General features: G+C 43.2%; 1 protein-coding gene across 12 annotated transcripts in view; it reads left to right on the forward strand.

Moving 5' to 3' along the window:
* The window catches only part of DST (dystonin), a 517,500-nt gene that overhangs the window by 332,307 nt on the left and 159,900 nt on the right, over positions 1-25,293 (forward strand). For all 12 annotated transcript variants that reach the window (XM_061146340.1, XM_061146344.1, XM_061146341.1 and 9 more), the window contains 15 exons: positions 1,189-1,284; positions 2,687-2,812; positions 3,397-3,549; positions 3,740-3,894; positions 4,186-4,312; positions 4,783-4,966; positions 5,859-6,016; positions 6,847-7,025; positions 8,492-8,630; positions 9,454-9,647; positions 10,765-10,927; positions 11,789-11,872; positions 12,714-12,821; positions 13,344-13,442; positions 23,250-23,378. In XM_061146340.1, coding sequence (XP_061002323.1) covers positions 1,189-1,284; positions 2,687-2,812; positions 3,397-3,549; positions 3,740-3,894; positions 4,186-4,312; positions 4,783-4,966; positions 5,859-6,016; positions 6,847-7,025; positions 8,492-8,630; positions 9,454-9,647; positions 10,765-10,927; positions 11,789-11,872; positions 12,714-12,821; positions 13,344-13,442; positions 23,250-23,378 — 2,094 coding nt within the window. The remainder of the gene's footprint in view (positions 1-1,188; positions 1,285-2,686; positions 2,813-3,396; positions 3,550-3,739; positions 3,895-4,185; positions 4,313-4,782; positions 4,967-5,858; positions 6,017-6,846; positions 7,026-8,491; positions 8,631-9,453; positions 9,648-10,764; positions 10,928-11,788; positions 11,873-12,713; positions 12,822-13,343; positions 13,443-23,249; positions 23,379-25,293) is intronic.

A 25,293-nucleotide genomic window follows, 5' to 3' on the forward strand; every position in this document is an offset into this window, starting at 1 on the left:
GAGACTTTTGATAGGAATGGATAAAGTGGATGTGAACCTGATTACCTTTAGGTACAGCTGTTAGTCTAATTAACGAAGAGGCTGTGGAAGAATAAAATTAAGCCTTAGTCATCTTTATGGTTCTTCAGGCCCATCTAGTGTATTGTAGGCGACGGATAGTAGTTAATTATCAACACTATTTTGTATTTTATGAGGAAAAGAAGCTAATAATCTAACAATGCACGATGTGTATTTTATAGCCAATTTACTCTAAGTAGCTTAATTGGAGGGAGCGCATAATGTGATCAGGAAGTGTTGCCAGATTTCCACGGTTGCCTTGTACATTCCATCCAGAAAGCTGCCTGGACTGAGTTCTGCGGCCTGTTTCTTCGGGAGGGGCTGCCTTACGTAAGACAGGCGTTAGAGCAGCTGGGCCGCCCTCTTCTGGAAGACAGGGAACTGCACCTTAAATAGGAAAGGGTGTTTCCTGTTTCCATGTGAGTAGGTGTCTTTCCTACAGTACTTTTGCTCTCATGAAAGAGGCACCTTGTACTGAATAAAGACTCAAGTAAAAAACATTGAAATGAAACTTCCTAGTATTATCTCTGATATGATCCCATAATTACACTGATAAGGGATTGCATATAAGCTTTTCCACCCTCGCCAAACAGTCCCGATAAAACAGATGGATCAGCCCCACTCCCGCCAAGAGCTTCAAGACTAGTTTTGGAAGCAAAGACCAAGAAAAAACTACACACCATGTACTTAGGTGTCAGAAGGGGTATTTTATTACACAGAAGTACAAAAATTCAGAAAACAGGACAGAGGAAAATGGAGTGAAGGGGGTGTGTCTGAGGATTCCACACAGGAAAGTGTTGGACAGCTTGCGTCCATCATAAGTGTTACAGAAGTCTGCCTGGAAGAACAGCCCCCGAGTTAGCATTTTTTCATGTATGTGACAGGAAAAACATATCAGGAAACTGAAACTTGGAAAGAAATTGGACTGATTGAAAAATGTATGTTTAAACTTTTAGGACTGGCTTTGTGCAAGTGGGGATGTTTAGCTTAGCGGGACGTTTCATGTCCCTGATTCTCAAGCCTCTGTTAGAGGCATCTCATCACCCGTGTAGACCGTGGTCTTTTAACCCTGAGAAGCCTCGGTGTGCCTTTCTGTGCAGACGGCAGCGGTGACTGTGTTTTCTCTGGCAGGCCTACCGCGCGGCCATGCAGACGCAGTGGAGCTGGATCTTGCAACTCTGCCAGTGTGTGGAGCAGCACGTGAAGGAGAACGGCGCTTATTTTGAGGTATGGAGCAGTCGCCGTGTCGGCGGGCGGTACTGCAGCTTCGGCTGAGTTACAGGAAACATTTCCGTGGTGTAATGTTGGGATGCGTGTATGTTACGATTGAGGGGGGGGAAGGAAACCAAAATGTCTTCACTGTAGCATAGAAGGGTTGTATGTCCTTTAGGATAAATGGAAGCATTTCAGTAAAGAAGAAATACTTTAAAAACCACTTAAAATGTCAGAACATCTTAACTTTGTCCATGCTTCTCTTTTTGAGGAACAATTTTACTAGGGGGAGCTTTTTTTCTATTCTTCAGAAGTTTTAAAATATTCTTGGAATTTCAGCCCCGCTTAACAACTGTTTGGGCTTCCCTGGTAGCTCAGCTGGTAAGGACTCCGCCTGCAATGCAGGAGACTCTGGTTTGGTTCCTGGATCAGGAAGATCCACTGGAGAAGGGAAAGGCTACCCACTCCAGTTTTCTTGGGCTTTCCTGGTGGCTCAGAGGGTAAAGAACCCACCGGCAATGTGGGAGACGTAGGTTCAAACCCTGTGTTGGGAAGATCCCCTGGAGAAGGGAACAGCTACCCACTCCAGTATTCTGGCCTGGAGAATTCCATGGATAGAAGAGCCTGCCAGGCTACAGAACATGGGGTCGCAAAGAGTTAGACATGACTGAGTGACTTTCAGTTTCATTTAACAACTGCTTAAGTGTTTATAGATGTTCTGAAGTGAAACGTGTTTTATCAAAGTGATATAGGGCCATAACCACAATATAGACATAGACTTTGTTATATAGATGCGTTATTTTTCATATTCTTTTCATTATGGTTTATCACAGGATGTTGAGTACAGTTCCCTGTGCTATACCAGTAGGACCTTGGTGTTCATCCATCCTGTGTATAATAGTTTGCATCCGCTAACCCCAGAGTCCCAGTCCTTCCTTCTCCCACCTCTCCTCCCCCTGGGCAACCACAGGTTTGTTCTCTGTGGATATAAGGTTGGGACACTGAGCATTCACTCATCATCATCCGAGTTTAGGAGTTGGTGTTTGGTTAAGGGGAGGGCTGTGGGACAGCAGTCTTGTGGTCTCCTGTCCCCATGGAGGAGGGCACGCGGGGATCTGGGGCCGCAGTCTTGTGGTCCCCTCCTGTCCCCATGGAGGAGGATACGTGGGGCTCTGGGGCCACAGTCTTGTGGTCTCCTGTCCCCATGGAGGAGGATACGTGGGGATCTGGGGCTACAGTCTTGTGGTCCCCTCCTGTCCCCATGGAAGAGGGCACGCGGGGATCTGGGGCCGCAGTCTTGTGGTCCCCTCCTGTCCCCATGGAGGAGGGCACGCGGGGCTCTGGAGCTCAAACCTGACAACTGGGCGCTTTGCTGACGTTTCATACACTTTAACTGCCCGTTTTCATCTTTTCCTAGTTTTTCAACGATGCCAAAGAAGCCACAGATTACTTGAGGAATCTAAAAGATGCCATTCAGCGGAAGTACAGCTGTGACAGGTCCAGCAGCATCCACAAACTGGAGGACCTCGTTCAGGAGTCGATGGTATGAATAGGAAGACCCCCAGGTTTCCTCAGTGACGTATAGTGGGGGCTGGATTCGTGCCTTATTGTATTTTCTGTGTGTGCAGCTTTGCATTTTACTGGTAGTCTTGATGTTTCCACCTCCTCAAGCATTTAAACATTCAGTTTTACTGTTGTTTGTTTTTCCCGTAACACAACAGGAGTGGTGTTTGATGTGATTGCCTTAGTGTTTTAGAATGCTCTCAGTGTTTTGTGTGTGAGTTTGTGCATTTAGTCATTTATTCCATAAAGACATGTCAGCCTTTCTATATCCTAAACACTACTTTTAGTGCTCGGACTGAAGACAGCAGACGAGCACCCTGCCAGGGGTGGGATGCAATGAACACGATAAATCAGTAAAATAGCAACATATGTAGTCTGTAGTGGTAAATGTGAAGGACGAAAGAAAACCACCAGACCACCCAGGGGGCGAGCAGGCGTAGAGGGGCTGACGGTTCAGAGGGGCCGTGAGGGAAGACTCTCCTGGGGAAGCTGCGTTTGTGCACAGCCCTGAGAGAACAGAGCGCACCAGCCGTTTGCTTCAAAGCCTTCTGATTTATTCCCTAGGAAGAGAAAGAAGAGCTTCTGCAGTATAAAAGTACAGTGGCGGGCCTGATGGGGAGAGCAAAAACAATCGTTCAGCTGAAGCCCAGAAATCCTGACTGTCCACTCAAAACTTCTCTTCCGATCAAAGCCATCTGTGACTACAGACAAATTGAGGTACTTCAACTCCTAGGAACAAACCTGTTTCTGGCATTGTTCATATATTTAAAAAACAAGGTCATATCACTCACTAGTGGTAAAGTTTTCCACCTTAAAAAAGACAAAAAAAATTGCCAAGACTGGGTACGGAAAGAGACGAATGCCACAGTGACCGCGTCTGGTTGTTCTGTTCTTCTTTTAAAACCAGATAACCATTTTCAAAGACGATGAATGCGTTTTGGCAAACAACTCTCATCGTGCTAAGTGGAAGGTCATCAGCCCCACTGGGAACGAGGCCATGGTCCCTTCCGTGTGCTTCACCGTCCCTCCTCCAAACAAAGAGGCGGTTGACTTTGCAAACAGGTTTGTGTGCGTTAGCTCCAGATGCAGGGCTGGCTTTGGGGGGTCTCTGAAGGTTAAAGAAACAATCAATGCTTTGACAAGGCTAATAGAATATGAGTTTGAGCAAACTCCCAGAGATAGTGAAGGACAGGAAAGCCTGGCAGATAAGACTTAGCGACTGAACAGTAACACCATCAGATCAGGAGGACCTGGAGCCTGTAAACCTGGGATACGTCACAAACACAGAAAGAAACCCCCATTGTTCGTGGGGAGTGTAAGGGCTGAATCTGAGTTTTCTTCCATGCGTTTCAGAATTGAGCAGCAGTATCAGAATGTTCTGACCCTTTGGCACGAGTCTCACATAAACATGAAGAGTGTGGTCTCCTGGCACTGCCTCATCAATGAAATCGACAGAATCCGAGCGAGCAATGTGGCTTCAGTAAGTGCAGATCTGCACGTCCGCCCAACCTGTCCCAAGATGCAGGCCCTCGTCTTGAGGAGTGGCCTTTGTGTTTTCCCTTGAGCAGGATGAGGTCCAGCAGATCCACGGTAACAGTCATTTATGCCGTGAATATCTGTTACATGCCTGTTTTATATGAGGTACTTTCTAAGAATTGGGGGATCTGGAAATTCCATACTTCATTCACGGCTTCCGTTTTCATTGGGAGACATAGTATATAGTGTTTGGGCATATAGACATGGGTGTAGTTTGATTCATTTATTAAGTTTTGTAGTCTTGTTTTCCCTTGTCTTTTAAAACCTAAAGTTGTCAATGAAGAAAAAATTAATTTCCAATGGTTTTCTATTTATGACTATTTAATATAAACTCATGTCCCATGAGAACCACTTGAGATCAGTCCTATTGAAATTTCACCCTTAATACTCTAATGGATCATTGGTCTTCTTTAGATAAAGACCATGTTGCCTGGTGAACATCAGCAAGTTCTGAGTAATCTGCAATCCCGTTTTGAAGATTTTCTTGAAGATAGCCAGGAATCCCAAATATTTTCAGGCTCAGACATAACACAACTGGAAAAGGAGGTTAATGTGTGCAAGCAGTATTATCAAGAACTTCTTAAATCTGCAGAAAGAGGTAAAGCATGGGAATCCTTGCCTTTTTTTCCCCATGGGTGTTTAGTCCAGGCTGTTTTCTGTTATCATTGGGACTCTCAGTCTTAGGTGTATTATGTCACTCAACCTGTAATAGGTAGAAACAGTTACTGAAGCATTAAATGGATGTTTGAGGTAGGAAGATTCAAGAAGGAATTCATTTTTTTCCAAATGATTAAGTAGTAAAAAGCTGCCAACCAAGTTGTATGACAGTGAATTCTTAACACATCTACTTTTAAACATTTTCAGTAGTTTGCACTATAATGTTCAGAATGACATTTTAGTTTCAGACAAGTTTCAATCACTTTTTCATATGTCAAACTTGGATTTTTTAAATAATATTTTTTTTTTAAGAGAAGTTTTAGATTCACAGCTAAATTGAAAGCAAAGGGCAGAGGTTTCCTATAACCAAACCTGGATTTTATATAGGGGTTGAAGGAAAAGATTTTGTAAATGTGTTTGTTAAATATAAGTTTTATTCCAAATTTTTGACATCTATAAAACTTAGAGACCAAAAAAACTTTAGTAGTAATACTGTAATTTTTTTAAACATTATTCTTACAACTAATCTGCTACTAATATATTTCACATTTTTGTGAAAACAAAACAAACCAGTGTATTACTTTCCTCAGACATCTTAAGTCAGATGTTGGTACTTTAAGTGGCATTAGGGAAATTGTATTAACTCTTTGTAAATTGTAAGGTCCACAATATCAAGGTTTATATCCTTGGTGTGGGTCTGTGGTGATAACTGGGAACATTAGTCTGACTAGCTATGTCTCAGTAATGGCAAAGTTGCCTTGTTAAATCATGACCAAGAACATCCAAACGACAGAAAATGAGGTATTTTCTAAACATTATGTTTCCTCTCACAGAGGAGCAAGAGGAATCGGCTTACAACCTCTACATCTCCGAAGTTCGAAACCTCAGGCTCCGGCTGGAGAGCTGCGAAGACCGCCTCATCAGACAGATCCGCACCCCGCTGGAGAGAGACGACCTGCCTGAGAGCGTGTTCAGGATCTCGGAGCAGGAGGTGAGGCTGCGGGCGCGTGGCCGAGGCCAGCGCAGGCGCGGGCGCGGCGACCTTCCCCGCCGGCCCCGCGGCCGCTCCCGCGCTGCCGGGGCCCCGCGCTGAGCTCTGACCGAGCTCGCGGCTGACGGCAGACAGGGCCCGCGGTCCAGCCTGCCGCTCGCCGGGCGAACGCGGAGCGCTGCGTCCTCGCCGTTTACATGGCGGCTGCAGGGCCTCCCCGCCTGGCGCTTGGTGACGCGCGGGTGTCGGGCCGAGGGCTGCGCGGTGAGGGCGCGACTGAGGGCAAAACGGGACTGCCTCGGCCTCGCTTCTCAGGTGAAGGAAAAATAGAAGTCAGTCAGAGGTGATCATAAGAGGTGAAGTCAGTCAGACAGACAAAGACAGACACCATATGATACCGGTTGTGTGTGGAATCCAAGACAGGACACAGATGAACTTCTCTCCGAAACAGACGGCCTCCCAGACGCAGAGAATGGACTTGTGGTTGCCCGGGGGGTGGGGGGGTGGAGGAGGACTTCTGGATTAGCAAACGCAAACTGTGAGATGTATACAGTGGATAAACATCAGGGTCCTGCTGGACAGCACAGGGAACTGTACGCAACGTCCTGTGATACACCGTAATGGAGAAGAGTATGAAAAAAGAATGTGTATATGTGACCGAGTCACTTTGATGTACAGCATAAATGAACATGACATTGTAAAGCAACTGTGCTGCAGCTTAGAAAAAGAATATGTATTTACCTCAAGAGTAATAATGGGAAATGTGTGTTTTTGAAGTGTATGAAGAAAGAGGCCCTGTCTGATCCTCATGTTTGTTCTTTGTCGTGTAGAAACTAAAGAAAGAACTGGAGCGACTTAAAGATGATTTGGCCACGATCACAAGTAAATGTGAAGACTTTTTCAGTCAAGCAGCTGCCTCTGCCTCCACACCCGTCTTGCGGTCTGAGCTCAGCGTGGTCGTCCAGAGCATGAACCACATCTATTCCATGTCGTCCACCTACATAGAGAAGTATGGAACCACTGCCCTAATAGAAATCATCTAAGCTGACTTCATATAGCTGCCATTTATATACAGAAGCTGTTTAGCTAAAAATGTAGATTTTTAAGAACATAAAAAGTTTTTCTTTTCTTTTCTTCATTTGTTTTTATTTTTAGCTGTGCCAGTTGGTGCTAGTGGTAAAGAACCCACCTGCCAATGCAGGAGACCTAAGAGATGTGGGTTCGATCCCTGGGTTGGGAAGATACCCTGGAGGAGGGCATAGCAACCCACTCCAGTATTCTTGCCTGGAGAATCCCATGGACAGAGGAGCCTGGTGGGCTATGGTCCATAGGGTTGTAAAGAGTCAGACACGACTGAAGTGACTTATCGTGCACGCATGGATTTGCCTTCTGTATGTGGGCTTTCTCTAGGTCAGCCGGTGGAGGCTACTCTTTGTTGTGGTGCGTGGGTTTCTCGCTGCAGTGGTTTCTCTTGTTGGGGAGCACAGACTCTAGGCGCGTGGGCATCACTAGTTGTGGCTCCTCCTTTTGGGGAGCACAGACTCTAGGCCCTTGGGCGTCGCTAGTTGTGGCTCCCCGTCTTCCTGAACCAGGGATCAAGCCCATATCCCCTGCATTGGCAGGTGGGTTCTTACCCACTGTACCACCAGCGAAATCCCTCAGATTTTTTTTCTTAGTAACAAATATGCTAAATATTTCTGTGGATTTATGATGCTTCTTCATGCTGAAAGGGAATGAGCTTCAGAGATGAAAGCATCAATGATCTTCCCACATATTCCCTGTAGTTTCGGTAGCTCAGCTGTTATGGTCTATTGAACTTGCCTTCCAGTCTTGGTCTAAACTAGGTTTGAAAGAAGCCCCTCTTATGTTGGAATCTTCTGCTAAAGACAACTTGGGGGCACAGTGTGGATTCTATTAGATAGATAGTGGGATGTTAATCTTTTAAAAAATTTTTATTGAAATATAGTTGATTTACAAGGTTGTGTTAATTTCTACTCTACAGCAAAGTGATTGTTTTATATATATATATTTTTTTCTATGTTCTTTTCCATTGTAGTTTATTATAGGGTATTGAATACAGTTCCCTGTATTCAATAGGACAATAGGACCTTGTTGTCCATCCATCCTGTAGTGATAGCCTGCATCCACTGACCCCAGACTCCCACTCCACCCTTCTCCTGCCCTCCCCCTGCCCCCCCGGCCGCCACCACAGGTCTGTTTTCTATGTCTGTGCATCGATTTCTGTTTCACAGATAAGTTCCTTGGGGTCGTATTTTAGATTTCACATATAGGTGATACCATGTGGCATTTGTCTTTCTCTTTCTGACTTAGCGGCATGTGAATCTTGTAATAAAGAACTGTCATTGTGCTGGCGTGAGGAGCACACTGCATCACACAGCCTCATGGTGCGTCAAGACTATGTTGTGGGAAAATAAACACTTAACAGAAGGGATGTTGTTTAATTGTCTTTTTCAGGTTGAAAACGGTCAACTTGGTGTTAAAAAACACTCAAGCTGCAGAAGCTCTTGTAAAACTCTATGAAACTAAATTGTGTGAAGAGGAAGCAGTTATAGCTGACAAGAATAACATTGAGAATCTAATAAGTACTTTAAAGGTATGCATCTCACTGCTTGCTTTATTTTAAGACTGTGCTCTAAAACTGGGCTCTAAAATTTCTCTAGAACTTGGCTCAAGTCTTCAGACATCAAGCATTAAATACCTGAACTTGAATACCTCTCTATTCATTCCATATCTTCTCTCTGTAACACTCTGACTTACTATAAATGAGTATGTTGATTCATTTTTAGTTTGAGATGAGTTCTTTTCACTTGAAGTTTTTATCTTTTTGACAGTAGATTTTTATACTCTGTTCATGTTGGCAGCAAGAGGAGTTAAAACTTAAAGGTAAATTGTTTGTAATCAGATGCCCTTGGAGAAAGAGGCAGTTACTTTAAGAAATTAAAGAGGTGAATAGACTAGTTAATCTAAGAAGGAAAAGGACTAATAGTTGTATGTTTCTGTCCTTCCACTTATAAAGCCCTGAGTAAAGATACTGTAAACAGTTGTGAAAAGTTGTTTCAGTGATTTTTAATGCACAGGTTCATTTTTAAACAATGGGATCAGTAGATATTTAAAAAATAAACAATGAAAAAGACTTACTGAGGTGGCAGACTTGCTTATGGAATATGTTTTATTTTATTGGTGTGCAAAATCTATTAGGCTGAACTTTATATATAATATTGTTTTTTTTTTTAGGTCAAAGTATAGCCAAATATGACAATTTTATAAGGTTCAACCTAATGTAATATTTTGTATATGAAATATATTCTTTCTATTGTCTGATTTTATGTCAGTCATTTGTAAATAAGTTGTAAAATTAGGCAGATTAAGTGTTTACCTTACCCATTTTTATAACTTTGTAAATTGTTCCATTTTAGCAATGGAGATCTGAAGTGGATGAAAAGAGAGAGGTCTTCCATGAGCTGGAGGATGAGCTGCAGAGAGCAAAGACCATCAGTGATGAGATGTTTAAAACCTACAAAGAGCGTGACCTTGACTTTGACTGGCACAAAGAAAAAGCAGACCAGTTGGTTGAGAGATGGCAGAATGTTCATGTTCAGATTGACAACAGGTTACTGGCCTTTTCATTCCGTTTTAGCTCAGATTTAATCTCTATATTCTGGGTAAAGTCTAAATGTATTAGGCTTTTTATCCCCATATGTAATTCATTCCATAGAACAGTTACTTGTGTTACTTGCAAGAGCTGTGTCTAATTACGTTTCTTTTTTATAGGATGGCCTTGAGCAAGATACTTAACTTCCAAATAAGTACTTTTTGGTTTTGTATTATTACAATTATTGATGTAGTTTTGCATTTGTATTGTTAATCTACCTGCATTTTCTGAAGGAAAAAACAGTGCAGTCTCTAGTTATTGCAAAGTGATAACATCCAAATAACCATGACTTAGTAATCGGAGCATGGATCATGGGTTTCCTAGGGCCGGATGCAGCGTCTGTAGTAGGCAAGAAGGTAAAAGAAACTGAAATGGCCTGATGTCCATTCTAGCCAAAGGTAAAAAGAAAGTCAAGATCATTTGCCTAGTGACTGAAATAAAGAAGTGAAAGGAAATGGGATAGTTCTGGGGGTGAAATGGAATAGTGTTCTTTCTCACTCATTTTTTGTTTTTATTAATGCAGCTAAAATGCTGTTATAACATAGTGCCATGTGTGACAAGTAAGTTATTTTTAAAAACATAGTAGCTAATCTCTAAAATACGTCATCTGTAGGTTTAATGTAGTGGTTTTACAGTCATAGAAACCGGGTGTTCAGTTGCAGCTCCTGAAAAGTATTCTCTGAGTTCATGTTGAACCGTTCATTGCAACCAGGTCATGATTTCAGAAGTGAAACTGCCATTGCTGCAAGCTCTGGGTCTTTAAGATCTGTTGATTGATGATTACTCTAGTTAAGTTTCCAATTTTCCTGCTTTTTAGCTTTAGTCTCTTGGATTTGCCCCTAGAACAATCAGTACTAATAAACTGCACAAGTCCTAGAGAAAAGTAGTTTGTATTCAACCCACAGCACTGTGGGGGCCCTTGGAAATTGGCCTAGGGTGCTTCCGCCTGAATTTTGGACACTCCCCTGTGGTTGCACTTGGGACAGTTAGTTTGGCCATCCCTTCTTTTCTACACGTTCCAACTTCCAATTGGTTGCTCTTGAAAACTGTGACTATTCTGTTGTCATCCTCTTAGGTTACGGGACTTGGAAGGCATTGGCAAGTCACTGAAGTACTACAGAGATACTTATCACCCGTTGGATGATTGGATCCAGCAAGTGGAAACTACTCAGAGGAAGATTCAAGAAAATCAGCCTGAAAATAGTAAAACTCTGGCGACACAATTGAATCAACAGAAGGTGTGCAAACAGTTCCTTGTGGTTGTGTCTGCATTTAGTCACTCATGACCTTGACCTTCCTTTCTCTTGTTAAGATAGTAGGTCAGCAACTATTTCAAGGAAGACAGGGAATAAATCATAAATGTTAAAAATTTGCACTCAGACCTACATGCATTACTTCTTTGATTTATTGGAGGTCAGTTTTGAAACCATAAGGAATAAGTAAGTTTCATGTTGGGACACTTCAAGTCCCAACATGATCATTGAGGTTAGATTAGGACCCTGCATTTTAAAAAATGATCATTGAGGTTAGATTAGGACCCTGCATTTTAAAAAATGGTTAGTTGTAGAAAATTAAACAGCCGCATTTGACCGAGTTAAATGCTTTGAGATTTTTGTTCCATCTTGAGGGGCCAGTAATTTCTAGCTCTCTTTAGGTCAAAATTAGGATTAAGGAGCAAAGGGTTTCAAGCCTACTTGTGGATAATTCCCATGGAGTTTAGTGATTTCTGCTTTGGAAGCTGCATGAGGGGGTGTCACTGAGTGGCTTGAACTTGAACGCTTGAACGTCACCCATAAGGCAGATGACATTAAGTGCAGTGGGGCAGAGGGAATTCCCTGGCAGTCAGTGGTTAGGAATCTCTGCTTTCATTGTCGAGGACACAGGTTCAATCCCTGGTGTGCGAACTAAGATCCCACAAGCCAAGCGGTGCAGCCAGGTAAATTAATTGATTAATAAAGACTGTGCTTAAAAGAAAAGTAAAGTCGGGTAGAGCGCTGTAGTCTTAAGTGATGTCGGTATTTCTCAGTGCCTGAGATCTCATGTTGTTGGGCAGCATAGAATTCCTTGTTGCTTTTCTGCTAACTTATGTGCTTTTATAGATGCTGGTGTCCGAAATAGAAACGAAACAGAGCAAAATGGACGAGTGTCAGAAGTACGCAGAACAGTACTCCACTGCAGTGAAGGTGAGAAGTCGAGTTCCTTGTGTCAGATTTCACATTCAGGCGTTCAGGGGGATGCTTCCACAGTGCTCTGTTAGAGCCTTCACAGGTCATTCAATCTGCGTTGAAAAGGGAAACAGAGAATCTTCACTGTCACTTATCTGTTAATTCTTCAAGGAAACCTGAGTCCCGTGACAACCCCTGGTTCTTTCCTTCTCTCTCTGTGTCACACACACACACAGCTTGCCCACACCCTCATGTACACCAGGAGAAGATGTAGCTCTGTCATCTGCCTCTTTCTACTTCGCTTACCCCTTCCTTCCTTGCTGGAATGTTCCATTCAAGTATTGCTGGAACACCCATCATTAGTCTGGCTTTGGGTTCCATGTGAGTATTGCTGCAGTATCCATAGAAGTATTGATGGAGTATCCCTGGAAATATTGCTGGAGTATCCGTGCAAATATTGCTGTGATATTCCATGGAAGAACATCTCCCTTAGAGATGGTTCCCATGTGCTCTGAGTCACCTGCCACGTCTCGGCTCTGGCCATCCGGATCTGCAGTCCCATTTTTTATCTAGACGAGGGGGAGACTGAAAATAATTGTCATGCTGTTCCTAAATGTGTCCACGAGCTCCTAAAGGGACTTAGGAGAGGAGCTCTCCTGACCACCCTAAGTGTTTCTGATTTTTATTACCACCTTGGAAACATCTCAGGATTGGATTGATTCCTGAAAATGTATTTTTGCAATATTTTTTATTTATAGTTATTCAGTGAAACTGGATTCCCTTTCTCTGCGTCAAAGATCACTGTAGAAAGAAGCGTTAGTACTTTGCCATGATTAATCGTACTGATTCCTTCATGCAGGACTATGAATTACAAACGATGACCTACCGGGCCATGGTGGATTCACAGCAGAAGTCTCCAGTGAAACGACGGAGGCTACAGAGCTCAGCAGATCTCGTCATTCAAGAGGTGGTGACCGTCCAGAAACAGGGGGCGTGCAAAAGAGAGAAGCAGCACTTCAGCAACTTTACATTTATATATTTGTATTATGGTGAAATATATGTAGTAGAAAATTCACCATTTTAACCATTTTTACGTGTAGAATTCAGTGACATTCAGTATCTTTGAAATGTTGTGCAACCTTGATCACAGTCCAATTCCAGAACAGTGCATCATTCCAAGTAGATGCTGTTTACCTGTAACAAGACATTTTATTAAGGGTTTTAAAAAGTTCTTTGAAAATCCTCATTCAAGATGAATGAATTGCAAAGAATAATAAATGCCAGTCACAGTTAAATTTAGAGGAGGAAGGTCATTATTGTGGTTTGCACAGCAGTGATCTTGCTCCTATGTGGTTATCCTTACCTATGTGGGCAGTCATGAGCTTCCCTGCCCCAAAGCCTCGTTAATGTTTTCATTATTACTCAGTGTTTGTTCAGCTCATTTAGGGCAAATGGAGGTTATGTTTCTATCATTTTTTTTTTCTTGTAGTTCATGGACCTGAGGACACGATACACGGCTCTGGTCACCCTCATGACACAATATATTAAATTTGCTGGGGACTCATTGAAGAGACTGGAGGAGGAGGAGGTAACCACTAACCGTGGGCAGGTCACTGGCATGGAGCCCTGAGGGGCTTCGTGATAAACTCACATGGTTGAGATCTGATGTACAAGTGATTAGTTACAAGATTATAGTGAAAAACATTAGAGGCCTGGGATTTTTTGGTTTGTTACTGAGATTCTCTCAAATTGAAAAGCAGTGCAAAAAAAGAAACAACCATTTGGGGAACAAAAGAAAAACATTTTTATTTTCTCTCTAGGACTCTATCTAATATGAGAGGGTTAATGTCATAAATGGCTCTATTTACATTATGGAATGTAGGCAGTTTAGCAGAATTTTTTCCAGTTTTCTTTGAAGTATAGTTACTACTGTTATGATGTCTCCAGAAATATTACATAAATTTGTTTTATATCTTTTAAATTAATTTACATCTTCACGGATTTAAAACAGAAACACCATTAAGTTAGAAGTAGCAGGTATTTATGCAAAATGACAATGCTTTTTAAGAATTGAGGTGTTTTGTTTTTATTTTTGTCAAAAATATATGGTGTATATTAAAAAGACTGTGCATTTAATAATATATTCAGAAACAGAATAAGGAGTTATTCAGGAAAGTATGTTTTTATAAAAGGCTGTTGTATCTAATTTTGAAGGTATTATGCTGTGCTGTTATCTTGATATACTTTCTATTCCTGACCTCAGAACAGACAAAAATAGTAAATTGAATGCTACAATAAGTAAACTGTGGGGCATTGGCCATTTAAATTAGACCACTGTTGAAATTCTGGAGGTGATTGTACTTAGTATAATTCCATTCATATAATGAGAGAACCAAAATGGTAGCAAATGTCTAATAGATGTTACTTTCTTAGTTTTTAAAAAAAGTGTGACTACTTTTGTAAACTATTTCTGTCTGTTCAGAGTTACTAGCACTAACATAGCTATTTGCAAGTCTTTATAACTAACTTCCTTTGGGCTTAGAAAGGAGAACCAGAGTATTTTCACGTCCAAATAATTGGCATAAACTTCTCATCTATGAAAGGTCCACATTTTTTTACATTCTTAGTTTTTAAGAGATATTCCATTTTAAGTGGTAGGCAGATATTTTAAATTGTATATTTAGTAGTTAAAATAATTTAAGGCTTTCCTTTCTTACTGTGTAGGTCTGATTGCACACATATGAGCCACTTTGCTCAATTTATCTGATGGGGTAGAGTACCAGAAGTTAATAAACCCAAAAACATATTTCAGAAAGCCTGAAATATATCTAAATTATGCTTGTCATCCTTTGAAATGTTAAAGATTTATATTGAATTGAAAATCAAAATAATATAGTTTATGGAATTCTGAAAGGACTATTATAATTTAAAATAGATTTTTAAATTCTTTATTAAAAATTCACCACTTAAGGGTCTTAATAATGGAGTATCTTATAAAAGATACATAGCTCAATTTTCAGATTCCACAAAGAAGTGTTTCTGAAACTGGGTCTTTAAGACCCACATGTGAAATCTTTGTCAGAGAGCAGAATTTTCCATAATAAATATGGAATCAAAGAGGGAGCCATGTTAATTTCAAAGATAATACCAGATTGACTACAGAAATATTAGTAGGATATCTGTAATGGATATTCAATGGATAAAGAGATTTTTCTAGTCTGTGTTGACTGCAGAATATATTAATTGCTGAGATTAAAAGACAGCATGTCTCCTTGGGAAAAATTTAGATAAAACTTTAAGTTATTTTATGTGAATAAGTTTGAGATACACAAGAAAGCAAATCAGTAATATAACTAAATGATCTCTAGTAATTTTTCTAATCTTTGCTTAAAAAAATTATAGTTATCTAGGCAACATGAGATTAACACGTCACTTAAATGATTCCAAGACACTTAGGGTTTAACTTTTTTTTTTCCTGAGAGAATTTTCATTTTTTTTAAACCTCGGACTATGACTAAGAGAAAAGAAGGAAGGGACTAAAAACTTCTTCACAACAGCTAAGTGTGAAAGGAAATTTGATGAGAAATTGAGAAAGACCCTTTTAGAAGTTGTCTACTCAAAATATTAATATATGGAATACTTTTATTATTATTATTTTTAATATATGGAATACTTTTAATGTCTAAGCAGATAAAATGTTTCAGTGTCATTAAGAGTTGACCCTGATAATAAACAGAGCACTAAATATTACAGACTGTGATGAGATTTGTTTTTATATGAATTCTTATTAAAAATGATATTTAGGTTAGCAAAGGAAACAACCAAAATTCTCATCAAAATTATTAGCAATCATGTAATGAGAGGATGCAAAATAAGATGTGTGGTCTGTAATACAAATTAAATTCTTAAGATTTACTAAGGCTTTTCAATGAAAATAAAACCTATTTAGAATAATTTTCCTCCTTCTAAGTTACTTCTAACTATGATGATTTTTAGCTGATAATACAACATTAATAAGCTTATGATATTAATAAAGAGAAGTTAAATTGTGATTATAAACTAGCTGTGATCACATTGTTCTATAGTCAAATGTATTCCTCCCAGCTGAGATGGATTCTGTATTCAATAGAGTGAACAGATTTTCTTAATTGGAGCTGAATTCCTAAGTAAACTTATATAAGCGTTTATATTTAACACATATCTTTATGTTTGTGGAGCATCTGAAGGTACTTGTCAAGGTGGATTCATATGGGCCATGTCATTAATGACAGCAACAAAGTCTGTGAGTACATGAAGCACGTCTTTTCTAAAGCCGCCGTGACTATGGCTGCCTTTGCATTAGCAATTCTGATTATTGTAAGTATCACAGTAGGGCAAATATAAATTAGTGAGGAATTAGATTGTAGGCAATGACAAATTTTTATATAATTTCCTCCTTCCTCCTGTTAAGTGTTATTTCCTCAGTTGGCTCTTTGTTCCAGAGTTCTATATCTTCTTTCTCTTAGATATCGTTTTTTGTTTCTTTTGGGTTAGAAACTGAAGACTGACTTCTCTAATGTCGTTCAGTTCCTATATGTTGTATGTTCTTCTTAGCTCCTAGGACTAGGTTGTGTGTGAGTGAAAGAGGACTGCTGTGAGAATTGTGGTTCCTATTTTGTCAATCCGCCTGTTTTGCATGCGTTTTCAAAATTATTGACGTTTTCTAGACCTCAGTGTCCGCATCTGAGCTGAGAGTCAGGCTGTAAGGTTCCTTCTTGCTGTAAAATCCTCAGCTAGCAAATTTTAAAAGCAAAATTATTCCTGAGATGCAAAAAAAAAAAAAAAAAAAAAAGATTCCCTGCCTTAGAAAAGGGTGTGTGGTTTTCTGCACTGCTGACTTCCTGAGGCTCCTGCTCTGGTGGCGGTGGCGGTGGCGGGGCTCGGGCTGCCTCCGGTCCCCTGCCCGGTGTCGGTCCTTGGGCGAGCGCGGCTCCGGACGCCTGCAGACGGGCTGGGGCGGCGCGGGTCTGACCCTTCTGAACGTCTCCCGTAGATGCAGAGGCGTCAGGAGGCTTCTGAGCAAGGGGTGTACTCAGACCTGCTCCAGCGGCAGGAGGCGACCGCGCGGGAGAACCGCCAACTCGCGGGGAAGATCACGGAGCTGGAGAGGGCGCTGGCCGAGCTCGAGCGGCAGAAGTCCCGGGCCGAGCAGGAGCTCCCGAGAGTCCGCGAGGCGGCGGAGGATGCGCTGAGGAGGCAGCGCAGGGACGCGGCGGACATCGCGCTGCAGAAGGTGCGCGCGGAGAGCGAGGCCCAGCGGTACCGCCAGGAGCTGCAGGCGGTGGAGCGCGACCTGCGCGGCTTCCGCGAGCAGCTGGCGGAGCACAGCGCCACCCAGAGGGCGCTGGAGGAGCGCCTGACCAGGAAGGACTGCAGCCTCCAGGAGCTCCAGCGCCAGAGGGGCGAGCTCATGGCGGAGCTGCGGAGGAAGAAGGCCCACGAAGCCGAGCTCCTGGAGCTGATGGGGCGGATGGAAAAAGACCTCACGTTCCAGAAGCAGGCGGCAGGGAAGCAGCTGGAGGAAATGCAGAAAGTCGACTCGGAAGCCCGAAGACCACTAACAGAAATGCAGCATCCGTGCAGAGAAAGCGCGCGCCCAGCTTGTCCGAGCGCCGAGGCCAAGGACCTGAAGCAGCAGGTGGACGAGCTGATGGCGGCCAACAGGAGGGCTGAGCAGGACGTGAGGGAGCTGAAGGGTGAGCTCGGCGCCCTGCAGCTCGAGAAGACCTCCTCGGAGGAGAAGGCCCGCTCGCTGAAAGAGAAACTGGAGGAGACCAACAGGGCCCTGAGGTGCCTGAAGCTGGAACTGGAAAGGAAGGACCAGGCCGAGGAGGGGTACTCACGGCAGCTCCAGGAGCTGGGCAGGCAGCTGAGCCAGACCTCGGGGAGGGCGGCCGAGGTCAGGCAGGAGGCCGCCGACCTCACGAGGATGAAGCACAGCTATGAGCTGGAACTGGAGTCGCTGCAGCAGGAGCAGGGAAAGCTCCAGAGGGAGGGGGACCGGATCACCAGGACGCAGGCTGCCGCCGAGAGGAGCATGCAGCATCTAAACGCACAGGTTACTTCTCCGCAGGATGGCAAGGCGTCTTCTAGCGAAAGAGCACGGTTCTGCCAGAGAACGTCAGATCACCTGAAAGAGCAGTTTGAGAAAAGTCACTCGCAGTTGCTTCAGAATATTCAAGCTGAAAAGGAGAATAATGAGAAAATCCAAAAGCTGAAAGAGGAATTGGAGAGAAGTAATGAGCGTGCAGACAAGCTAAGGCACAAGGTGGAGGAGCTCACCAGGCAAAATAATGAAACCAAGTTAACGATGCAGAGAATTCAGGCCGAATCGGCAGACGTGGTCTTAGAGAAACAAGCCATCCAGCAAAGATGCGAAACGCTGAAACTCCAGGCGGATAGTTTCAAAGACCAGCTCCGCACGACCAACGAGCACTTGCACAAACAGACCAAAACGGAACAGGATTTCCAAAGGAGAATCAAGTGCCTGGAAGAAGACCTGGCCCAGAGTCAGCATTTAGTGAGTGAATTCAAGCAGAAGTGTGACCAGCAAGACCGCATCATCCAGAACACAGAGAAGGAGGTGCGAAGTCTGAGTGCGGAGCTGAGCGCATCCAAAGAGGAGAAGCGCCTCGGGGAGCAGACCGTGCAGATGCAGCGGGCGCAGGTGCAGGATCTGAACAACAGGCTGAAGAAGGTGCAAGACGAACTGCGCTTAAAGACCCTAGAGGAGCAGGTGACGCACAGGAAGATGGTTCTGTTTCAGGAAGAGTCTGAGAAATTCAAGCGTTCTGCAGAGGAGTTTCGGAAGAAGATGGAAAAATTGATGGACTCCAAAGATGTCACAGAGGGTGATATTTCGGGCATCCAGCTGGACTTCGTGTCTCTGCAGCGGGAAAACAGCAGGGCTCAAGAGAACGCCAGGCTCTGTGAGACAAACATCCGAGAACTTGAGAGGCAGCTCCAGCAGTATCGCCAGCAGATGCACCAAGGGCAGGATGGACAGGCCCATCACTACCAGAAGTGTCGGAAGCTTGAGGATGAGCTGGTGGCCCAGAAGCAGGAGGTAGAAAACCTGAAGCAGAAGATGGACCAGCAGATAAAGGAGCACGAGCATCAGTTAGTGGTGCTCCAGTGTGAAATCCAGAAAAAGAACCAAGCTATCAAGCCAGACCCTGAGATGGCAGGGAAAGAGGGTCCGGGCCCCGGGGACCTCCCCTCCACTCCCCCCAGGGCTGGGGCCCCCCTGCAGAGGTGGACTCAGGAACCGCAGCCGTCGGAGGAAAGATGGCAGCATTGGGGTGAGGAGCGTGTGCAGAAGGAGGTCCAGGGGAGGCCATCAGGGGCTCCGGTTGAGAAAGAGAAAACCCAGGAGTGCTACTCTGAGTACTTTTCTCAAACAAGCACCGAGTTACAGATAACTTTTGACGAGACGAACCCCATTGCAAGACTGTCAGAAATTGAGAGGCTAAGAGATCAAGCTCTGTATAATTCCAGACCCGCCATCAGGTGTCAAGATGACAAGTGTGAAATAGACCTGGTGACGCTTCTGGCGCCCTTTGAGGTATTCCCTGGGTTCTGGGACCTTACCAGTTACTCTCTGTCAAGTTTTCGCTCTTGTTTCCTTTCTCTGCTAGGCTGTATTTTTTTAGCCATGTTGAATGTGATTGGTCCTTTGTAGTTCCGACAGAAAATCATGCTATCATTTTCTAGTGATTTACCTGAATCTTTATTACAAACCATAGTCTTTGGTTTTTAAGTGCTTGAGATGAAAAACACAGATGGCATGGCTATCCTGTTGGTATCAACAGGACTCTACTCTGAAAAATTTGACCCTAAAGAAAACTAGAAAAAGCCAGCAGTTAGTTTTAATTTCTAACACATCCTGTGGACAGGTTTCATCTCCCATCTTTTTCAGATATACCACTTTAATATTTAATAGTCATCTAAAGTTTAAACTTCAGACTCTCAAAATAGCATTCCTTATTCCTGAACTCTCTGGGGCTTAACAGTTTTCTTCTCTTATGTCATCTTTGTTATTCTAGGAATTATATTTGGATTAGGAGTGGGTAACGTGAGAACGTTCTTTAGATGACTTTTAACATCTTGTAAATTCCCATTACAGATAGCTAAGAGCAAGCAGTGTGCTATGCGTGCGGATGTCACAGCATTAAAGCAAGAGAAGAGTCCAGTCCCTGGCAGTGAAGAATGGATGCTCGAGGGGTGCAAGGCAGCGGGTGGGCTCAAGAGGGATTTTCTAAACAAAAGCTCAGAACCAGAGACCTTTCAGAATTTTGATGGCGATCACACATGCTCGGTCAGGGATGACGAATTTCAGTTCCAAGGGCTCCGGCACACCGTGACGGCCAGGCAGTTGGTTGAGGCTAAGCTTCTGGACATGAAAACAATTGAGCAGCTGCGACTTGGTCTTAAGACCATTGAAGAAGTTCAGAAAACTCTGAGCAAGTTTTTGACAAAAGCCACTTCCATCGCAGGGCTTTACCTAGAATCCAGAAAAGAAAAGATTTCCTTTTCCTCAGCTGCCAAGAAAATCATCATTGACAAGATGATGGCTTTAGCGTTTTTAGAAGCTCAGGCGGCCACAGGTTTCATAATTGACCCCCTTTCAGGGCAGACCTTTTCTGTTGAGGATGCAGTCCTTAAAGGTGTGGTGGACCCTGAATTTAAAATCAGGCTCCTTGAGGCAGAGAAGGCAGCCCTGGGCTATCCGTGTTCCTCTAAGATGCTGTCAGTGTTTCAGGCCATGGAAAATAGAATGGTTGACAGACAGAGGGGCAAACATATACTGGAGGTGCAGATCGCCAGTGGGGGCGTCATCGACCCCACAAGGGGCATTCGGGTTCCCCCAGAAATTGCCCTGCAGCAAGGACTGCTAAATAACGCCATCCTGCAGTTTCTACATGAGCCCTCCAGCAATAGCCGCGTCTTCCCTAATCCCAATAACAAGCAAGCCCTGTATTACTCGGAATTACTGCGCATGTGTGTCTTTGATGTAGACAGCCAGTGCTTTCTGTTTCCATTTGGCGAGAAGAACATTTCCAATCTCAACGTAGCGAAAACTCACAGGATTGCTGTTGTAGATACTAGGACAGGAGCAGAGCTGACTGCTTATGAGGCTTTCCAGAGAACCCTGATCGAGAAGAGTACATACCTGGAGCTCTCGGGGCAGCAGTATCAGTGGAAGGAAGCCACGTTTTATGAGTCCTATGGGCAGCCTTGTCGCATGCTGACCGATGCTAAGACCGGATTACAGTTCAGTATCAGTGAGGCCATAGAGCAGGGAACCATTGACAAAGCCGCCATCAAAAAGTATCAGGAAGGCCTCCTCACACTCACAGAACTTGCCGATTCCTTGCTGAGCCGGTTGGTCCCCAAGAAGGATGTGCACAGTCCGATTGCGGGGTACTGGCTGACGTCCAGCGGGGAGAGGATCTCTGTGCTGAAGGCCTCCCGTCGGAATCTGGTCGATCGGATCACCGCCCTCCGATGCCTTGAAGCCCAAGTCAGCACCGGGGGCATCATTGACCCGCTGACTGGCAAGAGGTACCGGGTGGCCGAGGCCTTGCGCAGAGGCCTGGTGGACGAGGGCTTTGCCCAGCAGCTGCGGCAGTGCGAGCTAGTGGTCACGGGGGTCAGCCACCCTGTCACCAACAAGGTGATGTCCGTGGTGGAAACTGTGGGTGCAAACATCATCAGTAAAGACATGGGAATCCGATGTCTGGAATTTCAGTACCTGACTGGGGGGCTGATGGAGCCCCAGGCTCAGTCTCGCTTGTCCATTGAAGAAGCTCTGCAAGTAGGGATTATAGATGTCTCCATTGCTACGAAGCTCAAAGATCAAAAGTCCTATGTCAGAAACATCCTCTGTCCCCAGACGAAAAGAAAGCTGACGTACAAAGAAGCCTTAGAGAAAGCCGATTTTGATTTCCACACAGGACTTAAACTCCTAGAAGTATCTGAACCCTTGATGACAGGAATTTCCAGCCTCTATTATTCTTCGTAACAGGGCATGTTCACATAAGCAGGCATATGAGAGATGCTAGGTTAGTTCACGTTGCTGTGCCCACAGCTTGATGATAAGATCCACACCCTAGTCACTGTGTCACACGCTGGAAGCACCATCAGTTTCTTGAGGGCTGGAAACACTGACTGCTCAGAAGAGAGAATACTTTTCATTTATAAATTTATTTTTAAATAAAGTTTGATTGGAATGCAGACACACTCTTGTGTACATACTGTCTTTGGCTTACTTTTGGGCACAAGGACAGAGTTGAGTAGTTCTGACAGTGACCATATGGCTCCCAGAGCCTGAAATCACTTGTTCTCTGGTCCTTTATACAACACAGTTGCTGTCTCCTGATCTGGAAGAAATTTGCATCATTCCTCTAGACTAAAAGTCAGGTTACTTGGATTTTAGACTCCAATCTGCCCGAGAGAGAATATGTTTAAAATTGAAAATAACAAAAGATTTACTGCTCTTCATAATGGTTCCATTTAGCTTTGAGATTCAATTTTTGAACACCTGCCCACAGTAAAATAAAAGTATTTTACCTGAAATATGAGACAAGCTTGAGAAACATCAGTGAGTTTACAGCATCCTTACTTCAGAATTCTGCATCCCCGATGGGACCCAGCCTGCTCTCAGGGTTCCCATTTGTTCAAGGATTCATTACACTTACCGAAAGAGCACTTCAAAAGCACCATGAAATCAAAGGGGAAATGTGTATTTGTTCCCATATCCGTGAAGCTGTGGTGGTTCGGATTGCCTTGAAAAACCCACATTTTTAGTTTTTCTGTATGTTCTAATCTACTTTACATATATGTTTACCACCATCTCCCATTTCTAGTTACAACTTTGTAATTAAAGCAGCGTTGTGAGTGGTTTACCTGCTGCAGGAGGGGGAAGGTTTTTCTTAGTTCTGTGTATTTTTTTTGTCTTTTGTAGACTTTATTCTTTTCAGCTTGCCATTGTCTTAGATTTTTCTGTCTAGAGAATTCTGATTGTAATGCTAATGCAAAGGCAGCGATTCAAAGAGCTTTGAGTGCTTCGTGAATAAAGTTGAGTTTTTGAATATGTCATGTTAATAGACCAGCTGGGAGTTTAGATTGATCATTCAAGAGTGTTTGCCACAGCTTGCTTTGCTACTGTAAACATTTTGGAAGTACATCTGCCACGTGATGTGTTGAATGTGGTTTAAGTGAATGAATAAAATATCTCAGTAACCTGTGTGTGATGAAAAAAATATTTTTACATCCTTGTTTTCTGAGAAGTGATTAATAGCTTGGTCATTTACTGGAATATATCTTTTTTTTTTTAATCACTCACACCTGTCAGAAGTCACTGGAAGAAGAAAAGAAAGAGCATGTTGAAAAAGCCAAAGAATTACAAAAATGGGTATCAAATATCAGCAAGACATTGAGAGATGGAGAGAAGGCTGGAAAGTCTTCCTTTTCTAAGCAAAAGGTATTCACTGAGATCCTGGTTTAATAATAATTACAATGATAAGAATTTACTGAGTCGATGCAGTCTGTCTAAAAAATACTTCTAATTCTTTAGTTTTCGCCGTTTCTTTGGGCAACTATAATGAAGATCAGAGAGGTTCAGTAACTTGCCCAAGGAATCACAGTATGTGGCAGAAGAAGCTGTCTCTGCTCCAGATTCTGAACTTTATCAATACTGATCTCACTCTTAGTCAGCCAGTATGTGGTGCTGGTCCTCCTCACAGTGAGCTCTGCTTCTTGGTCGCTTTGATTAGCACTGCTGGAGAGTAGAATCACTCTCTTTTATGCCCTGAGTACATCCACACACTCTTGTGTGGATGCAGGTTCCTTTTTACAATGTTTCAAGTAAACTTCTTGAGCAACAAGTTTCAAGAACAAAACACAAACCAAGATGACAACATGTGAAGATTGAAATCAGTTGTGCTTTTCTGGATCTTTTTTATTTCCTAAAGAAAACAACTTCTGCCCTCCACCAGGAATTCTAGGTTCTTTCCCTCTCCTAATGAAGCCTTCAGTTCTGTGGGCTAAACTTGTCTCCTTGGCATTGGTTGAATGGCTACATCTTGTGAGATGTTACTGCTCCAAGGTGTCCATTGGAATGCCCCACCTGATGCTCCTGGGGCACTGGGTTAAATTAAGCAGGGTTACTGTTGCTGGTGATAGCACTGGAATTGCTGGTTTATTTTAAAAAATAAACCTCTGCTAAGTTAAGCAGCATTTTTGGGGGGTACGTTTCCTACAGTACCCTCCTGACCTGTGGCAATCATAGAGGTGCTCAGTAGCTTTTTACCTTCGAGCTCTGCATCAACACACACTTGTCATCACTTGAAACAGACATTGTTGGCGTAATCTAATAGTGGAGAACTTCAGTATCTTGTCACATTTCACCTGTGGTGCAAGGCAGGTGTGCCATCTCTGAGGTTCCCCCGGGAGAGGTTTATAGACCTGAGTTGCTTGAATTCTCATTCATTTGAAATCAAGCCAGCTTAGCTCATAGTCTAGCAAACTGCATTTTATAGAGTTTGGAGGAAATAAGTTGGAAAACACAATTACACTGAGTGTTTTAAACCTAAAGCCTTCAAAGTGAATGTGAATGTTTACTTTAAAACATCTTAATTTCCCCCCTGTTAAATAGGACAGGAATTAAAATAGGGACACAGACCTTAGCAAGGATTTCTTTGTGGAGGAACAGGTTTCTTCTGAGGAATGTGGTTTGTAAACCCTTGGTATGTCCTCATTCCGTGGTTATGAGTGCTCCAGAATTTTATAAATCAGTTTCAGGTTTACACCTGGCAGACATAACAATAGATACTTTTCCAGCGCAGATTGTGGCCTCAGTTACAAATCTTGAATTACTCCTGGTCTCTCTATTAAAGGAAATTTCAGGTAATTTGATGGCAGTAATAAGTGTCTTTCAAAAAATTAATATGGCCTCATGCTTTCCTATTGGAGAAGGCAATGGCACCCCAGTCCAGTACTCTTGCCTGGAAAATCCCATTGACAGAGGAGCCTGGTGGGCTGCAGTCCATGGAGTCGCTAAGAGTCGGACACGACTGAGTGACTTCACTTTCACTTTTCACTTTCATGCACTAGAGAAGGAAATGGCAACCCACTCCAGTGTTCTCACCTGGAGAATCCCAGGGATGGGGGAGCCTGGTGGGCTGCCATCTTTGCGGTCGCAAAGAGTCAGACACGACTGAAGTGACTTAGCAGCAGCAGCAGCAGCAGCATGCTTTCCTATAACCACAAAAAATAGACTTTAAATTGATTCTCAATAGAATATGTCTGGGGAATATATACCTTTTCATTGTCCCATCACTTAAAAGAATGGTAATTACTTTCTGACATTGTTTAGTCACTAAGTGGTATCCGACTCT

The sequence above is a fragment of the Dama dama genome, chromosome 7, assembly GCF_033118175.1.
Source record: "Dama dama isolate Ldn47 chromosome 7, ASM3311817v1, whole genome shotgun sequence".
In the NCBI taxonomy this organism is placed as follows: domain Eukaryota; kingdom Metazoa; phylum Chordata; class Mammalia; order Artiodactyla; family Cervidae; genus Dama; species Dama dama.